At 38.6% G+C, this 18,287-nt stretch overlaps 1 protein-coding gene across 6 annotated transcripts in view; it reads left to right on the top strand.

The window, feature by feature from the left end:
* Positions 1-18,287, top strand: part of LOC114470730 (protein kinase C beta type) — a 61,572-nt gene that overhangs the window by 32,164 nt on the left and 11,121 nt on the right. For 5 of the 6 annotated variants that reach the window (XR_003674908.1, XM_028459069.1, XM_028459093.1 and 2 more), the window contains 9 exons: positions 2,100-2,211; positions 10,707-10,835; positions 11,233-11,389; positions 12,979-13,113; positions 13,244-13,340; positions 13,427-13,570; positions 13,649-13,822; positions 14,003-14,094; positions 17,681-17,743. Coding sequence is in view for 5 of the 6 variants with exons in the window: in XM_028459069.1 (XP_028314870.1) it covers positions 2,100-2,211; positions 10,707-10,835; positions 11,233-11,389; positions 12,979-13,113; positions 13,244-13,340; positions 13,427-13,570; positions 13,649-13,822; positions 14,003-14,094; positions 17,681-17,743 (1,103 nt within the window). In the remaining variant the exon portion in view is untranslated. The remainder of the gene's footprint in view (positions 1-2,099; positions 2,212-10,706; positions 10,836-11,232; positions 11,390-12,978; positions 13,114-13,243; positions 13,341-13,426; positions 13,571-13,648; positions 13,823-14,002; positions 14,095-17,680; positions 17,744-18,287) is intronic. The other variant, XM_028459082.1, reaches the window with a different exon arrangement.

The raw sequence follows: 18,287 nt of genomic DNA, 5'->3' as shown, positions 1-18,287 counted from the left end.
GGAAGTGATCAGCCAGTGGTCTCCCTGCTGCGCAGACACGCACACACACACACACAAACACACACACACACACGTTCCCTGGTAATAACGTCACTGGAGTGATGGAGTGACCAAAAAGCACCACTGTGTTTAAGTGACTCATCACGGGCAATTGAAGTGACGTGTTTGGTGTGAATGCACCTTTAGTGTGTATTGGGCTGTCGTAAAGCAGTACGTGTTGTCGTGAGAACGAGAACAGAGCTACAAGACTGGCACTGAGTCGGAGGCAGGGAAAGTTGCAAGTGCTGTTTTCTGGCCAGAGACAGCAGAGGGAGATGAAAGACCCCCAATCACCCCATAAACACGTGTATTACCGTGAGAGGGACTACGAGGAAGATTTATTAAGGTGAAAAAGTTACTTAGTTCTGCTTTAAGATCCATGGGGAGGAGCCATGTTCAATCTGATGTGACGTCAAGTCTCCATTAGAGAAGGAAAATCCACTGTCAGAGCTTTACATTAACTTTCAAAAGTCACTTGTTAGGTAGGGCATCTAATCTACTTGGTACATGGCAAAGATTGTTTAGAAAACTGAACTTGATTACGCTGAAAATGTTATCATTCAGTTATCAGTAAGTGTATATCATTTTGCCTTGGGAGCTCACTACAGTGTTTGCTTTTCTATAAAAAACTGCTAAAGTTCTAAACCTAGCTGTCCTGGAGTGGCCATTCTCGGCCTAATACCAACAGACATTGATGGAAAAGATAGAAAATATATATAATAACATCAGCACCTAAATGCATTGTTATTAATTAGCTAAAATCAAACCCCCATATACAAATACAATATGTGGACTGAGAAACTTCGAGAAATATTCCACATGGATTAAATCACTTGTGCTTTCAGACTTCAGAAGGAAATATTTTTCACTAGATGGAAACCTGCTGAGGCCATAATCATGCAATAAAATGAGCTGAGCCCACTCACATATTACTCCACTCAATCCCACATATCTGGTTCTTGTTTATTTATTCATTTATCTATTTATTTATTTGTTTGTTTTGTTTTTCTTCCCCTTCTTTTTTTCTTTTTTCTTTGATTAATCCTCACTTTTATAAATAACATCACTTTGCTAAAGTAATGCATTTGTGGCTGAAATATGCTCAGATTTGCTATTATTAATATCTGATTGTTACTATCTGTCAATCCCAACACAATATGGATACAGCTGGAAGAATTTTAGAAAATGTAATGGGTTAGAAAATTGTGTATGAAAATGTACCAGTTGGCTACTTTGAAAAAAAAAAAAAAAAAAGTAAAAAAAAACCTACTAAAGTATATCAATATATTATTGCCGACAAACTCACTTTAACTCTATTGTGTCCACAGCATCTAAGAATTTAATCAATTCATTTTTTTATTTTTTCCTGACATCTTGGCTAAATATTTCTTCAAAAAAATGGACCTTCCAAATGGACGTCAGACTAGGAGACGTTTATTGGTCTTTGTTAATGTTTCACTGATGTTTTGGCTTAAGAAATAAAGAAAATGTGTTATCGGCTGATAAGAGGGAAATCTGGCACTAATTCCAATACATAATCAACAAATTACAGCTCAAGGTGCGAGCGCCCTGAGTCAAAAAACGGAGCAAGGTTCACAGCCTGGTAGTAAATGGTCCAGGGATTGGTTTGGATCCAGGACTGGTGGTTGGGATCCCCTGAACTAAAGCCCTTTGTTTTGTTTGACTTTAATCTGTAAGTAGAGTGATATTTTGTCTGCTGCTCAATCATTTGTGTTTGTTACACTGTAGCAGCCCCAATGCCTTAGGGCACTGTGAAAAAATTGTTTCACAACTGTAAAAGTGATTATCTAGGCATGTGTACATGTTAAAAGCACATGCAACCAAATAATAAAAGTCACACTTGGATTTATGAAGGACCTTTTTACTTTTCTGTGTTTGAAAATGATTGTGTTTTCTTCTTAACCTGTGTGAATGCTAAGAGATCTGCACTTAAACCCATACCATTGTGGTGGTGGTGGTGTTGAGAGCCGACATCTTTTAAACTATTTGAGGAAATGACTGAATGGTGCTCGGCTAAACTGTCTGCTCTCTTGTTGCAGGATCCTCGAAGTAAACACAAGTTTAAGGTCCACACTTACTCCAGCCCCACCTTCTGCGACCACTGTGGCTCCCTACTTTACGGACTCATTCACCAGGGCATGAAATGCGACCGTAAGCACAAAATAATCTGTGTGTGTGTGTGTGTGAGTGCATGCTTCAGGAATCACAGAATTTATTATTCCTTATTTCAGGGAATGTTTAAAATGCACAATGAAACCAGCATAGACTTGTGACTGGGAGGGAGCGGCTGCTGTACAGTCAAATGTTTGGGGTTCACTTAATCCAGTGCTTCTCAAGCTTTTTTGGATATTCCTCACTTTAAACAAAGGTGAACTTTCAAGACTCACCCGTGCCCCCCCAAAAAAAGGTTATTCTTAAAACATAATACAAATTCAAATTTATTGAACTAACATGTAACAAGTAACATCATCTTTCATAATAAATCAAAATCCTGATTCAACGAATCAGCTGCATAAAAAACTAATTTAAAAAGGCTGGTAATAACGAAACATTGTTTGCGATCTGTGCCAAAAACATCACATATTTCATGAATAAATCAAAACTCAAAAGCTAAATTAAATTAATTATCTGCATTAAAAAAACAAATGTAAAGGTGCAGCAGTCAAAAATACTAGAAATAACTAAACACTGTCTGTAATCTGTGTCAAAAAACCTTAAAAAATGAATTTCCTTTTTGGTTTTCTTAAGTCAGCTGTTGAAAGTTTGTTCTTCTCCTTCCCTTCACATGCCGACCTCAATCATTGTTTTTGCCATTTTCCATTTTCAATTATACTGTATTTCTGGTCACATATCTAATGTAGTCTAAAAATGTAATGCTCTTTTAATGACCACAAAGGAATGGTTAGGCACATGTGACGTGTTTTAGAGTCCATTTCATAGCTAATTACATATTATTCCGTCTATTGATTAAGTTTTTTACACTATTATTGAAACATTATTAAATGTGAATATATGTATTAGACTTAGTATATAGTATATACATGATATAATGTAATAGGCTTAGTATATTGTATATTATACATAATGTATTTCGTAATTAGGGATGCACCGTTTATATTCGGCCGAATATTGCATAAAAAGCCACATTTGGTCTTCAGTTTGGTGTGTTGTGAAAAATTTACTGAAGATGGCAGTTTACACAACTGCCATCTTCAGTAAATTTTTCACAATCCGTTTGAATACTGAGAACAGAAATTACTCATCACCCCTGACAGTTTAGAGTTGTGTAGCTCTGGCTTTTCATGAGATTTCAGTTGTTCTTTTTTAAAAATGTTGAGTATGCTGAGAAGCACGTTTCCCTTCATACATAGTTTTACTTCTCAGAATTTAGGGATTGTTTACCGAGTAACATGCTAACTGATAATTGGAGACAATATTTATTTGCGGTAAAGGTCAAACTATTAGCATTAGGGCTGGGAGATTTTGCCTAAAAGAAAATCTTGCGTTTCGATTCGATTTTTTATTTTTTTTTAATGCACTTAAAAATGACTGCAGACATCAGATATATTGTCAAAAGTGCCACTTTATTGCTGTGATTGTCCTCAAGAGTTAAAATGCAAACAATCCCAAAATAAAAAGTAAATGAGGCTCTGTCATTCAACAATTTCAAGCTTTAACCCAGGTTTAAGCAAAAGTGCAACTTCACAGTAGCTTAAATTTTCTGATTAAGAAATCAAATATCTACATATTTTATAACATATAACATTACAATTAAAAAAATCATAAACTCTTCCCTTAGCATCTCAGCATAGTGCGAATAAAAAATGAAACATGCCTGTGGCACACACAGAGCCTACTCAAAGGGTAAACACATGTAAACAAAGAGGGGGCTGGATCACATCGAGCTACGGTAACCCACAAGGACGGAACGCAAAAAAGTCCAAAAAAACTGTTTTGGTTTTTGTGGGTTTTTTTTACTCAAATTTGCCCAAAAAAAAAATCGTTTTTATCTACTAATTTGATAAATTGATTAAATTGATTTTTTTTCCCCAGCCCTAATTGGCGTCAAATGTTTTGAATAACAACTCCAAAACTTAACTTTGTTTAAATGCCTTTAAGCACGTTTATTAAACAGCTCTTCAGATTTGAAACATAAAGTTACTGTCAGCTTCTGCAGCTTGTCATGTGACACACACACACACACACACACACTGTTCTCGAGCATCCCCTAAACGTGCTTCCCTGCAATAAATCTAACTGAACTCCTCTCTCTCTCTCTCTCTCTCACACACACACACACACACACACACTTCTTACTATTGTCATTGACTGTTATGCTATGAATAATATCAGTAACCTTGTTTCATTAAGTAATTAAAGCACGCTGCACACAGAGCGGGGGTAGATTTAAAAATGCGATATATATATATATATATTTCTGTTCTAAACGATTCTCGATTCCAATTCTTTGAGTTGTGCAGGTCAACCGGTCACAGATTTCACAGGAGAATTTTTTAATTTGAATAACCATTTACGCAGGCCATTTTTATGAATTCACTTAGTTGATACAGTTTAATTTTGTTGCTGTACTGTAACTAGGGTATTGAATTACGAAGGTCCCCAACTGTAACTGTAAAAGTGAAACTTGCTGAAATAACACTACAAACAAGTTGTCAGCAGTCTAAAAAACTAAGAATAGCAGCTCAGATAGATGTGAAACAAAAAAAAAAACAAACTCAAACAAACCCTGGAGCAGTCGTGTGACAAATCAATCAATAGTTCTTGTTGAGAACGATTATTATAATTCTGGATACAGTGGAAACACAAACTATAAAAAATACTTATATTGTCAACCTGTTTATATTGTAGGGAATATATTATATACATAAATATAATTGGAGTCTCAAGCCACAAAAAAACACCACTTTAAAAAGAAAATAGAACCATAAGACCTCTTGACAGTTAATTTTGGTTGTTTTGTGCTTGCGCGACTTGCAGCGATGACGCGCTGGTGATGACATAATCCAAGATGGCGGCGGCCCGGACTACAGCCGACACTATTTAATAAGAGCCTTAAAAAACATGGATATAATGAAAAGAGTTGATGGACAGAGGCATTAACATCCGGACTTATTAAACACACACGGACCTCTGTAAACGGAACAGACTTTGCTAGACGGCAGGCACTAGGACCCAGAGGCGGAGTAAATGCATCCCCATACTGCATGTACAGGCTGTAATATCACCAGTTTATCCTTTTACCAGTTGTTAGAGCTACTATCTTTGCCAGGGAGCAAATATTTATTCCTGGTGATTGTTTTCTGGAGTTTTACTGGGCTTTTTACCGGTGATTGGTTCATATCTCTCTTCCGCTCCACGGTCCAAACTGAAACTGCAGCCAGACACGCACACACACACACACACTGCAGTCGCGTTCTGAACACATGTTATACAAACCCTGCGTAAACAAACAGAGCAAGCCGCAGAAACCAACTAGTGCGGGCATTTAGGAATCGAAAAAAAGAATCGAAATTCAAATCTTTGTAACGGTTCCAGAACCAGACGTTTGGAACCGGTTCTTGGTGCCCAACCGCAGTAAGGACGATTTGATGAATCTAAATATTTTTTGGTGCAGCTCATTTTCCGAATAGTGTGGATACACTAATGTAATTACATATTATTACATACTAACCTATTATTCCATATTAGTAAAAAAAAAACCCTCAATGATATTATGTAAAAAAAAAAAAAATTTTTGATAAACTTATGTTAGTTCAGTCGCGTCACACTGGCATCTGCGATTCATTTTTATTCTTTTATTGAAAATGTGTAGTGACATTTAGACAGATCTATAATTTAATGCTAATTTTTAGGCCAAAATGTGCTTCATTAGTAGGAGGTAAATAAAGCTTTGGCTTAGACATTAGAAGCATTGTGTACGGTCTGAGTCCATCTGTTCTCTTGGCCCGTCGTTTAATGAGATATTCTCTAATAACACTGAGCCTTTCACATTGTTATCCAGGATGAGCTGGGCTGTTACTGAGTCTCATCAAAGCTTCTATTTCTCTCACTCGGCTCTCTCTGGAGAGGAAACTCGCCATGATGAGTGGCCCTGAGGAAAAGTTGCCATAATGAAGGATGTAATCAGTGCTAGGTTCGATTAGGATGTGAGAGTTTAACACATAGGTGCAGACTGCCATCTAGTGGACAGACTGAGAACTGTTTTTGACAGCACAAGCACATGTAATGTATGACAAGACAATTTCCTGTGGCACTATCAAACCAATAATTACAGAATGCCCTTACAGGGTTATTTGACTGAGGTCTTGGTGAGTTTATTTTCCTGAAATTGAGTCCAAAGATTTAATACAACCCTAGAGGACAGAATTGATACAGGATTAATGACTGAAACAACAAATAAAGATGCTGAGTAAAAGTAACAATGATTTGAACTGTTTTAGAAGACTAACATTGGTATATGAGTGATAGAAAAGGATTTCCATTTAGTGATATCAAATAGTTTTCCTTCTTACACCCAATGAGCTCTGACAGCATGGCATCAGCGTTAGAACATTTAAATGATTACATTGATAAGCCATTTAAAGTCAAATAATCTCCAAATTATAAAAATCGGAAACTTTGGAATTTTAAGAAATTAATAAATCAAATTAAATTTATTTACTTGTTAATGGAAATAGCAAAGTTTAAATTTTAAAGATGGTCTAGCAAAAAAGTTTGTATATTGTGTTATTTTTTTTTTTTTTTAAGTTTTCTTATTTTTTTATCTTGTCTGCACATGCTGTCAAAGGTCAACACTACAAGAAGTGCAATCATTATGAGACAGCAATGCATGTTTTGTTATTGCAATAAAATAAATTGATTTAATTTATTGCATAATTGTGGCCATCACCAGCCCTCCCTAAGGAAGGGTAAGAAATCTTTTATTATAGGGAGAAGCAAGACTGACCTCTTCTTGCTTCTCTCGACGAGGTCAGTCGCACTCTCTGTTTCTCCCTCCCTTCCGTCTTATCTCTCTCCCAGCTGCTGCTTTGTCAGGTCTTGTGAAACTAACAAGAGCCTCTCTCTGCAACTCATCCAAAACCGGAATAATGGAATTAATTAGTTGGTCTCTCAGTGCTATCGATCAGATTTTTTCGACGCAAAGAACCAGGGGTGGTGACCCCGCATGTCCAAGCGGGACGTTTGCGGCTGGATACACACTTGACCCTTGGAACAAGTGGCGAGTTGTGTGTCTGTCCATCCTTTCCGTGGAAGACGTGGAGGACATCTACATGATTGGAATAATGATAGTAGGCATGCTGCTGATCGGAGCTGGTGGCTTCCTAATCTATCGAAAAGTCCGTACTACGCTGGTGACTGTTTTGGAAAAGCTGCCAGTGATTTCTGAAGGATGTAGCAGGGCTCTGAACACTCAGACTCATGTGTTGATCGATATCAAAAGCAAGCTGCTTTTGGATCGTCTACGCGTTATGGATAACAACTGGGAGAAGTTGGAGACCAGGCTTGGAAGTGGAAACTAGGCCACTCATTGGATTACAGCAGAGAGACCCAGGACAGAAGGCTATTGGAAATTAACATAGCCTGTATCAAATCACATTGCTTATCTCCCTTTCGGCTCCCCAGCCAGCCAAGGCTAAAGCCAAGGTTGTCTCAACTCTTATCACCAGGAAGTTTCTGCAGACGGCGGCTCTTACCCCCACTCCCTCCCCCCGCTCCTTCCCTACATTCCTCCTGGAACTGTTGATGCTGAACTTTTCCACACGTCATCTGGTTGTCAGTAACGCAGCTACAGGTCTTCAACTTCAAATGCCTCGTCGGCAATCTTTCCCCACCTCCCAACCGCAGCTGCATGGAGGCGTGGTTGCAGCGCCGACTGGCAGCACGCCCATGTCCCCAAACGGCTGGACTCCTGTTGTTCTTCCCACCTGACCCCCTCCCCCAGCCAACCTCCCACCCAACCCTTCCTACATGCCTTGTCTCGAGTTGTTTGACTGTGTCATGCTTACATTTATGTTTGCAGAGGCGGTTTTTTTCCTGGTTTCACACTGCTTTCTCTGTTTAGGGAAATCAGTTTCAAACTGGCAGTTTTTTTCCCCCTCACCCCTCCTCTCCTCCTGTTATTGATCCCTTTTTCACCTAAATATGTGGGTGCCGCAAATGGCTGCTCCGGTGTGTTGATGTGTCTCCTTCACTGCAACTACCTAGTCAAATTCCTCGTATTGTTCTAAACTGTACCTGGTCAATAAAGCTGATTCTGATTCTGATTCTGATATAAAAAGGGAGAGCAGTGTTACACCTAAGTGGAGGGGGAGGGGAAAGGGAGCAGGGAGGAGAGACTCAAGGTAGGAAATAGAAAGGGTGGGGAAGAATAGATTGTTTTACAGTGAGGGTGAGAATTGAAGTTGTAGAATATATTGTGCTTATTATGTTGTGTAATCCAGCCAGTATAGTGACAGGTGTGAAGCTTAGCTATAATGGTGGTGGCTGTGAACAGGGGGAATGAGTGAGTGGTAGTATCTAAAGCAGGTATTTGGGATTAACGTGTCTAAGGCTAAGCCCAGTATGAGTTTTATCCCACATCCCAAGGCGTGCCAGTGCATCGTATACCAGTATATGTGCAAAAAACCGCTACCGCAAACCCAGGAACTGCCCCGGGCCCGCAGATGCAGCCAGGCCAGCAGAAAGAGTGGGGGCCAGGGAGCCCCAGGCAACCCCCCCAGACGCCCCAAGATCCCAGGCTGAGAGGCAGCCACCGCCCCCCACACACACATCCGAGGAAGCCCCAAGCAGCCGATCACCCAGCGCATCCCGCCACCGACCCCAACCCCAAGGCCCCCGCCGGGCCAAACCCCCGTGGGGCGTGCCCCCCCACCCCAGCCCACGAACAGGCCACAACACAGCAAGACCGCACAGCACCAGGCGGTGCAAGAACAGCAGCCCAGGCCCCGCCCCCCCCGGCACAAGGGCGACCGGCGGCACACAACCGTATATTGTGTTAAATGTCTGGCTATAAACATAATGTAACCTTTGACAGTTATACAAAGTAAATACCAGTAAATCTGACCTAAAGTTCATTGTTGGTGTTGCACCAGGATGTACAGCTGTGGTTTGGTCATTAATAAGTTACACTATTATAGTCATCTCGAAGCACTATCAAAATACAAAATTCTTAAGAAAAAATAAAAAAATCCAACAAATCCACATGAACATGCATCAGCTACAGTGGGGAGAAAAAAAAACTCCTTTTTAATGGGAAGAATCTCCAGCAGAACCAGGCTCAGAGGTGGCAGCCATCTGCCTCGACTGGTTCATAGAACTGCAACGATTAAAAAGATTAATTGAAATCATGCGTTTAAGATTAAGCACTTATGTTGAGCGACCATAAAAACTCTATTCGTACAAATAACTGTAGTACACAGCTTTGGAGTGTCTTTGTACTAATTTAATTTAAGTGTAAGTACACTTTTGTATTTGCGTGTGTGGAAAAGCAATTTTAAATAAATAAAATAAGATTATTATTACACCCTAAAACCTTATTTTTCTACTGAATACATATATGAAGTATATACATTTAGGTTTTTAGTTGTAAAATGTCAGTGACTGCCCTCTATGGGTTGAACGCCAGCTATTAATTAAAATTTGCTCTTGGCTGAGATTAGATCAGTAAGGTCACTGTCAATGTTGGCCCCGCCCCTCCTATAAAAGGTGGGAGGAGGGACTGGTTTCCTGTTCTCACAGCCCTCAGTGAGCATTGATTGACAGCTCCATGTGGAACTGTGCAGCGCTGTGGGGGTGTGGCTCCTGTGACTGGGTGTGTCTTAACTACTCTAGGAGCAACGCCCATAATCAAGGCATTTTATTATCGCCCGCCACAAAGTGTGGAAGGGGGATATAGGTTTGAGCTCCGTCCATCCGTCCGAGTTAAACGGGACAGCTTTTCTCAGAAACTGTTTAAGATAGTTGTTTTATGATTTAGGACCATTAGGAAAAGGTTGTGAGTTTTAATGAGAACTAATCTGGCAGGAGATGTTGATGACTTTGTCTTCTTGTTTGAATTTAGCTCTAGTGACAGGTCAGCATACTGGCTCGCCAATGGGAACACTGGGGATTGGCTGTGAGGTATTTAAAAATAAATTAAAAAAAATACTATCAAAGATTTACAGCTATTAGTGTGTGCGCATGTGTTGATATTAAATTACAGTCTAATTTCTTTCCCATCTATTGGTTGCCTTGTTAGGCTTCCTAATCGATGAAAATATAGGTTTTTAAGTTATTGGTGTGGGCACCTTTTTTGTGTCGGTATACCCCTCGATTTATATTCTCTTAAATGTAAAATGTGGGAAAGCTTGATATCAAACATATTTTAATAATTGTACTTAGAACTGTAACATGGTTCCATAGTTTAGCGTTAAATAATAATTGACATTTTTTATTGAATTTTCATGACAATTACAGTCAATTATCTAAACCTAATTACAATTACAACAGCAACCTATTTTTTAAAATTATAACTACGCCATAATAGTAATTGATTATCAATTAGGCAGTTACAATTATAACTGACCACAACCCTGGTTGTGACTACTGTCTAACTGTATTCAAAGATGACCCTTTGTTCTATTCAGACTGTATGATGAACATTCATAAGCGATGTGTGGCCAACGTTCCCAACCTGTGCGGGACCGACCACACGGAGCGACGAGGACGCATCCAGATCTCTGCTCAGATCACAGAGGACACGCTCACCGTCACCAGTGAGTGCTTGTGTTCTTTCTCTCTCCCTGACGAGCTGAACGAGGCTCGGTCAGCCTAAGAATAAATCTGGAAAGTCCATTAGTCGATCAATGGTCCAATGATTGGCCCATATTGCCTGTTAATGTAGGGCAGCTACCCACGTGGCTGCTCTCTCCCTCTCTTAGACACAGCTGGATTGATTATAGAAGACAAACTAAACTGTTGTTAAGTGTTGTCAAATGTAATTATTTAGGGCAGAACTGAGAAGCTTCAAACTTCGACATGTTGTCACACTGCTATAGGTTTACAACCCAATATGCCCGTCTGAAAAATGAGACGGTGCTGGCTAATTAATCATAAAGTCTTTGGATGTGTTGCTTGTTCTAATATATTTTTCATCCATCTCCTCGATCACAGTCAAAGAGGCTCGGAACCTCGTGCCAATGGACCCCAACGGCCTTTCAGACCCCTACGTTAAGCTCAAACTCATCCCAGACCCCAAGGGTGAGAGCAAACAGAAGACCAAGACCATCAAAGCCTGCCTCAACCCCACCTGGAATGAGACGTTTACCTAGTGAGACTTTGCTTTTTCTTTTCTGACAATGTTCATTTTGATTTGGTCATCTGTTTGCTTCAGTTTGGTCACAAACTGTCAAAATGTCATGTTTCTAATGTCCCTGATACAAAATTTTGTTACAGTAACTCAGACATAGGCAACTGGTGGCTCGGGGGCCACATGCGGTCCTCAATCAATCGAAATTTAGTGCAGCCCCCAAAATCAAAAAGCACAAAGAATAACAAAAAAATGACTTGCATTATATTCAGGGATGGCAGCAATGAATAAGGGAAACAAATACATAGACAGAATAAGCCAAAAATATAAGGAAAAATCCTAAAACAAATTCCAACCAAAAAAAAGAAAATAAAAATCCCCAATATTCGTAGGAACAGTAATTTTCTTGCACTCATAATATTGATGGCAGTCATTTTTAATTTCAAATAGTTTAGACTCCAATCATTTGAAAATTCTTGCAATTTTCCTAAATTTTTTTTTTTACTAAACTTTTTCAAAATTAATAATAATTCTTCAAGAAATCAAGGAAATGTAAGTGAACATCCTATCTGTCACTTATTGCTTGGATAATGTTGTTCCTTACATACCGTACATATTTAGACGTGGAAGTGGAAACCAAGGCACAATAATAATGAAATTAGGGGAAGTGAAGTGAAGTCAAACTGTTGTTCAATACAATTGGTTCCACCAAAGTTCCGCAGTGAGATGAGTTTTTTACCTTTGACTTTGAAAAATGTTGATGATTGTGTTGCAAATGCAGACTCCAATGAATAGTTGGTCCGTTGAAAGGAACAGTTTTCCACATGTTTTTTTCACTTTAGATGCATGATCCAGCAATGCAACACATCCACCTCATTATTATGATGGAAAATGATGATGAAATCCGACCGTATGAAATCATTGGTCAAATACCGTTTCATATTCATCTGTGCGCCAGCTTCCTTGTCCAAGGGAAAGATGTAGCGAGAGTCATTTACAATTTTGATTACACAAATAAATATTGTTACGGCTGAATTTACGGTTGACCTCATTTGAAGACATGATTCATTGCTCTGGTTGAATGATGGAGTCCAGGAGAAGCATTGATGATTTATATAAAAAATAGTTTATTCTAAACTAAGAAAAAAGGTACAAGATGGAACAAAATTAGCGTCCGTCCAGGCGGACGTCCGAAGGAAGTGCCGCGCCCTCTAACAGTTTCAGCTTAAGCTTTTTATACAGATAAGAAAAGGTCCCAACAGTGAGAGACAAAAGGGAGGGAGTCAGATGCCCATAGTGGAATTGTTGGAGGATGATGAAGATGTTATGAGAAGGTTCTGCTCCAGTCTTTATCTGTCTTGATAAGTGTGTGCGTCAGTGTATGTCTGCATGTGAGCAGAGATTCTGGCTTGGCAGAGACTGTGCTGCACTGAGAATAATACGATCTGTACTGTTTAATCATGATTCAGCTGTTCAAAAGTGTAAAGAGTAATGGAGTCGTCATGTATTAAAACATGACAAATTGTACACATGAACATACATTTGAGGATATGATGATGAATATAAAAATGACCATAACAATATGTTACCTGTTTGCCATTATTTCCCAGCAACCTCAAAGAAACTGACAGAGATCGCCGGCTCTCATTGGAGATCTGGGACTGGGATTTGACCAGCAGGAATGATTTCATGGGATCACTTTCCTTTGGAATTTCAGAGCTAAAAAAAGAAGCGGTAGATGGATGGTGAGTGTGTAAAGTTAAAAAAAAAGTGTTAAAATAACAGGTACAAGGCTTTAGTGGCAGTATGGGAAGAGAGCATCTGGATTTTATCTGTTAGTTGATTGATTATTATTATTATTATTATTGTTTGTAGGTTTAAGCTTCTGTCCCAGGAGGAAGGAGAATACTTTAATGTTCCTGTCCCACCAGAAGGAGAAGAGGGTAATGAAGAGCTACGACAAAAATTTGAGGTGCACCAAGAACGCCTGAAAACGACTGCTGGTTAAATCAGATCTACAGTATTTCATTTAATCTGGGAACTATTTTTCTTCATTAGAGGGCCAGAGTTGGTCCAGGGAAACCCACAGACTCGTCTTCATCCTCTTCGGTGTGTAAATACGACAGCAACGGCAATCAGGACAGAGTGAAACTGTCAGACTTCAACTTCATCATGGTTTTGGGAAAAGGCAGCTTTGGAAAGGTGAAGCATGTCAGCTGGACACTCTGCTGAACCGGGGGAAGTGTTGCACACTTATTTTTCTTCAGTGTCTCCTTTCAGGTGATGCTTGCTGAGAGGAAAGGCACAGAAGAGTTATACGCCATAAAAATCCTGAAGAAGGACGTAGTGATCCAGGACGATGACGTGGAGTGTACCATGGTGGAGAAGAGAGTCCTGGCTCTGGCTGGAAAACCACCGTTTCTCACACAGCTGCAGTCGTGTTTCCAAACCATGGTGAGGCAGGACCATGACAGTATCTAAATGTTGGCAAAAAATGTATGGAATCCAATGATTTTTGTTCTCAATTAATCAGTAGTCGGCATGCAGTACGGTCAGTGCAACAAAGGATAAATAATTCAGATTAATTACATTAAGAACTTTTCTTTCCTGTTCTACCTTTTCTTCTACCTCTAGGACCGTTTATATTTTGTCATGGAGTACATTAACGGAGGAGACCTGATGTACCAAATCCAACAAGTTGGAAAGTTCAAGGAGCCTCATGCTGTGTGAGTATCACCTGAGACTAGTGGTTCTCAACTTTTTCAGCCCACGACCCCCAAAATAAAGGTTCCAGTGCCCGGGGACCCCCACTCTACCTGAAGGTGGTTGAACACAGACATGAGCATTCAAGAACAGTCACGTGGAGACAGGGACATACATCTATAAGGGTAAATAAAGGGGAGAGCTTTTTAGGACCCATCCATAAAGTCAGCAAAATGATGGTCCATTGTTCTATGAATCTGTGATAACGACATTTATTTATTTATCTGAATAATATCCACTGTTATCAAAGAAGTTTATTGTTATTTGCACCATAGTATATAGTCTTCTTAAAGATATAAATCCTAAATAATATGGGTTGAAAGTGACCAAAAATAGTGGAAAAAGTGGTGAAATGGGATTCTTAAATTCACAGAAATTGGTTAAAAGCAGCAAACTAGAGTGGTCAGAAAAAGTGGTAAAAAGGGTTCAAAGTGTCAATATTGGCTCAAAAGTGGCAGAAATGGGGCGGTTGTGGTCATTTAAAAGTAGGAACAATTAGTTTAAACTGGCAAATAATGGGTATGACAAGTCGTGAATGTGGTTAAATTGTCAAAAGATATTCATGAAATTTGGTGAAAAGAGGTTCAAGTGACAAATATGGGTCAGCATACGCAACATTAGGTGTAAAAATGGTGGAAAGGATTTATATTTTATAAGTGTCAAAAAAATTTGCAGAAAAGGCATTGAAATTTGATGGAGAAGTAGCAGAAAGGGGAGTAATGTAGCAGAATTACATTAAAAGGAGCAAAAATATGGCAAGAAAAAAGTGATAAAAATATGTTAGAATATGGCAAGTTTATAAACAGTCATGTAAACTACCAAAATGTCATTCAAGAGGCCAGAGATGAGTTGCTGTGTACCTTAGTTTGTTCCACTCTATGATGTAGACAAATGTAAAAGATTGAATTCACCTTATGACTTATCACCTATAGCTTATTTAATTCATACATTTTGATAAATAAATTAACTAATATATATGATAAATGTTTCCACCCTGACTTAATGCAGTTGTTACCAAATGTGTTCTGCTGTGCCCCCCTTTGAAGAATGAAGAATTTTAAGGGGCCCCAATTGCAACATAAGTTTTAAAATAAATGGGCAAAAATTGTAACTTCTTCAAAAGTCATTTTAAAAAAAAAGTGCATTCACATTGTTTAGAAATATAACAATAAAGTTCTTTGAGTGCAAAGTAAAAAAACATTTTCTTCCATTTTATATGCTCAAAGTTCACTAAGGCTGTTCTCGCAACCCCCTGTCATGATGTCACACACACCACTAGGGGGCGTGAACCCCAGTTTGGGAATCAATGTATGTTGCGTCGCTCACTATCAACACTTTTAATTTCTGAAATACAACGATAGTCATTTAATCCACTCTGCTGAACCATGTATTGTAGCGTCTACGATAGAGAGTGGGTGTTTCCTGCTGTGGCAGACGACACCAAGGCTGAAGTCTCTATCAGCCCAGCGCAGATCTATGTCTGGGTGTTGTAGCTGTTGCAAAATGAAGCAATAAAAAAGCTAATGTCAATTTATGACCGTACGAAAATTACCTGTAGCTGTGAGAAGTAAACATGCTTGATACTCTCTCGTTTTTACCGTAAATGTGCTTGAAATGAGTTTGAAATCAGATCTGCATTTACAGCAGCTGAAGGACTATTTTGATAAGTTATTTGGAACGTCTTATGTCTGTGCTGCTTCTTATTTGATTTCTCACTCTCCAGTTTTATTAAAGAACAGGTGACAGGTTCAGGTTCAATGGATCTACTAAATCATTCATGATTTTGATCAGTTGTACAATTTATTATTCAAATATAGATGATTGGCTTTTTTATGCGAGTAATGTTTGGTTTGCGTAAAAAAAAAAAAAAGAAAATCAATAGTTGGTTTGAAGATGTTTGAAATGCTGCACTACACCAGTGGATTTCATTGACCTTGATGCAGTTTGATTACAATTTGAAAGCAAAGGGACGATGGAGAGAAATTAAGCAGGGGCTGAGCAATGCACTCAATTTCAATTCCGTTTATTTTATTTGTTCAGTTCAGTTTATTAGCCATTTGCAGTATGAAAACCACATCTGAAAAAAATGTGCAAGGAGCTCAAAGTGCAGTCAACATTTAAAAAGACATTACACAATAAAAAGCAAACAATTAATCAATGCCACTAAAAATACTATAATGTAAAATACTAGAATAAAGAGTCACATAAAACCACATAAAAATACAATAGGGTCAATTCTGTACAATAAAAAGTCCATACAAAATTAAAGTGCCTTGTTTAGAGTCACCACAGCTTGTGGGAAGAAACTGTTCAAATGGCGAGCAGTGGAACATTTGATGGAGCGATACCTTTTCCCTGAAGAAGGCATTTCAAAGATGGCCCTGGCAGGGTGGCCTGAGGCGTCATTCGCTATTTGTAAAGCTCGATTTAAGTACAGCCAATGGTCCTGCTGGCTGAGCCAACCACATTGTTCAGAGCATTTTTTTCTTTCAGAGTGAGATTATGAAACCACACAGTAATACACTTGGTTAAGACACTCTCAATTAGGCAATAGTAGAAGTTTAAAAGAATCTTAGCATTTGGAAGGGACAATGCATATTTATAGATGTAACAGGATGTAGATATAATCTAAATTCAACACTTTAACTAAATTTTATCTGTAGAAAGCATAAAACCAAGTCAAGCATTAAATGCACCATATTATCTAAAGTGCTTTTCCAAATCAGCAGCGTGAATATTAAGTGCATCCGAAGGCAGCGACAAACAACTGCTTTCCTTCACTGTTTTTTCCGTCTCAAATGCAAATCTACAGGCTGCATAGCTTATAATATATTTACATTCAGTATATAGATTATCCAGTATATAAATAATTAAAAAGGATTATTGTTAGCGTTCCACTTTTAGTAGCCGTTACACCGCTACATATCGCCTTTGACATGATCTGATGTGTTTGTGACCCAATGCAATGCAGCAGTTGGACAAAACAAATTATTACCTCCTTAAATGGACTATTCCTGTGGTTAGAAGTGGTGAAGATAACCAGAAAGTGACTTAGCAGCTTAACACTTTGGTGAGTGTTTGATAAAGATGACTAAGTTGATAGTTTACTCTGTTGCTGCTGCTGCTGCCACACACACACCCTGAAGCAGCTTTTGTCTGACTCACAATCACAATAGCCGCTTAAATAGCCATATGTTTTACTGTAATGTGCCGTTTTTTGGCTGAAAACAATAACAAGTGTGTGGATAGCAAAAATAGAACAGCTACGGTGACCACTTATCACCTTCTACATTAGGTATATGCATGAAGGCCCCAAAACGGCCTGTTTTTAGAAGTGTCATTAAAGTGACTTTTCTGAGGACTAAAACCCTGAAATACTATGTTGTTGGGGTTCTTAAAACAAATGGAGATGAGTGAAAAATAGCATAATACTGGACCTTTAAATATACCTTGTAATGTTGGCTCTTATTACAGCATTTGGAGTCTTCATATGCATGCACAGTCTTTCTATGGTCTGGCCCCTGAATTAAAGGCTGTTGGTTCTTGTAGGTTCTACGCTGCAGAGATTGCAATTGGCCTCTTCTTCCTTCACTCTAAGGGCATTGTGTATCGGTGAGTTGGTTCCTAAAGTGTTTATGGCGTCCTGTGCAGTTCAGTCTCGAGATCAAAACTGTTGTGGGTGTTTTCCAGGGTTGGGGTCAATTATAATTTTAATTGCGTAAATTATAATGAATTACAATTATGGCGTTATTGTGATTGTAAATTTAAAAAATTTGTTGCAGTTCTAATTGTAATTAATTTGTAATTTAGTTCAGATAATTGACTTTGTAATTGTAATTTGCCATAAAAATTGTCAATTGTAATTTAACGCCAAACTTGAAAACCACATTACAGTTCTACGTACAGTTGTACACATATGTAGTTAACAATTATTAAAACAAGTTTCATAACAAGCCACATTTTAATAATTAAAAAAATTAGTAAATTGAAGAGTATACTGACACAAAAAAGCTCAGATGCAAACGCCCAAAATACTAAAACCTATATTTCATTGATTAAGAAGCCTAACAAGGTAACCAAGTTGAATTAGATGGTATATAAGTTGTTAGTGTATTTTACAGCTGATTTAGGACCCGTTATCATAAGAGAAGCTAAC

Source organism: Gouania willdenowi, chromosome 1, assembly GCF_900634775.1.
Source record: "Gouania willdenowi chromosome 1, fGouWil2.1, whole genome shotgun sequence".
NCBI classification, from domain to species: domain Eukaryota; kingdom Metazoa; phylum Chordata; class Actinopteri; order Blenniiformes; family Gobiesocidae; genus Gouania; species Gouania willdenowi.
This window is presented reverse-complemented; position numbering and strand designations above follow the sequence as displayed.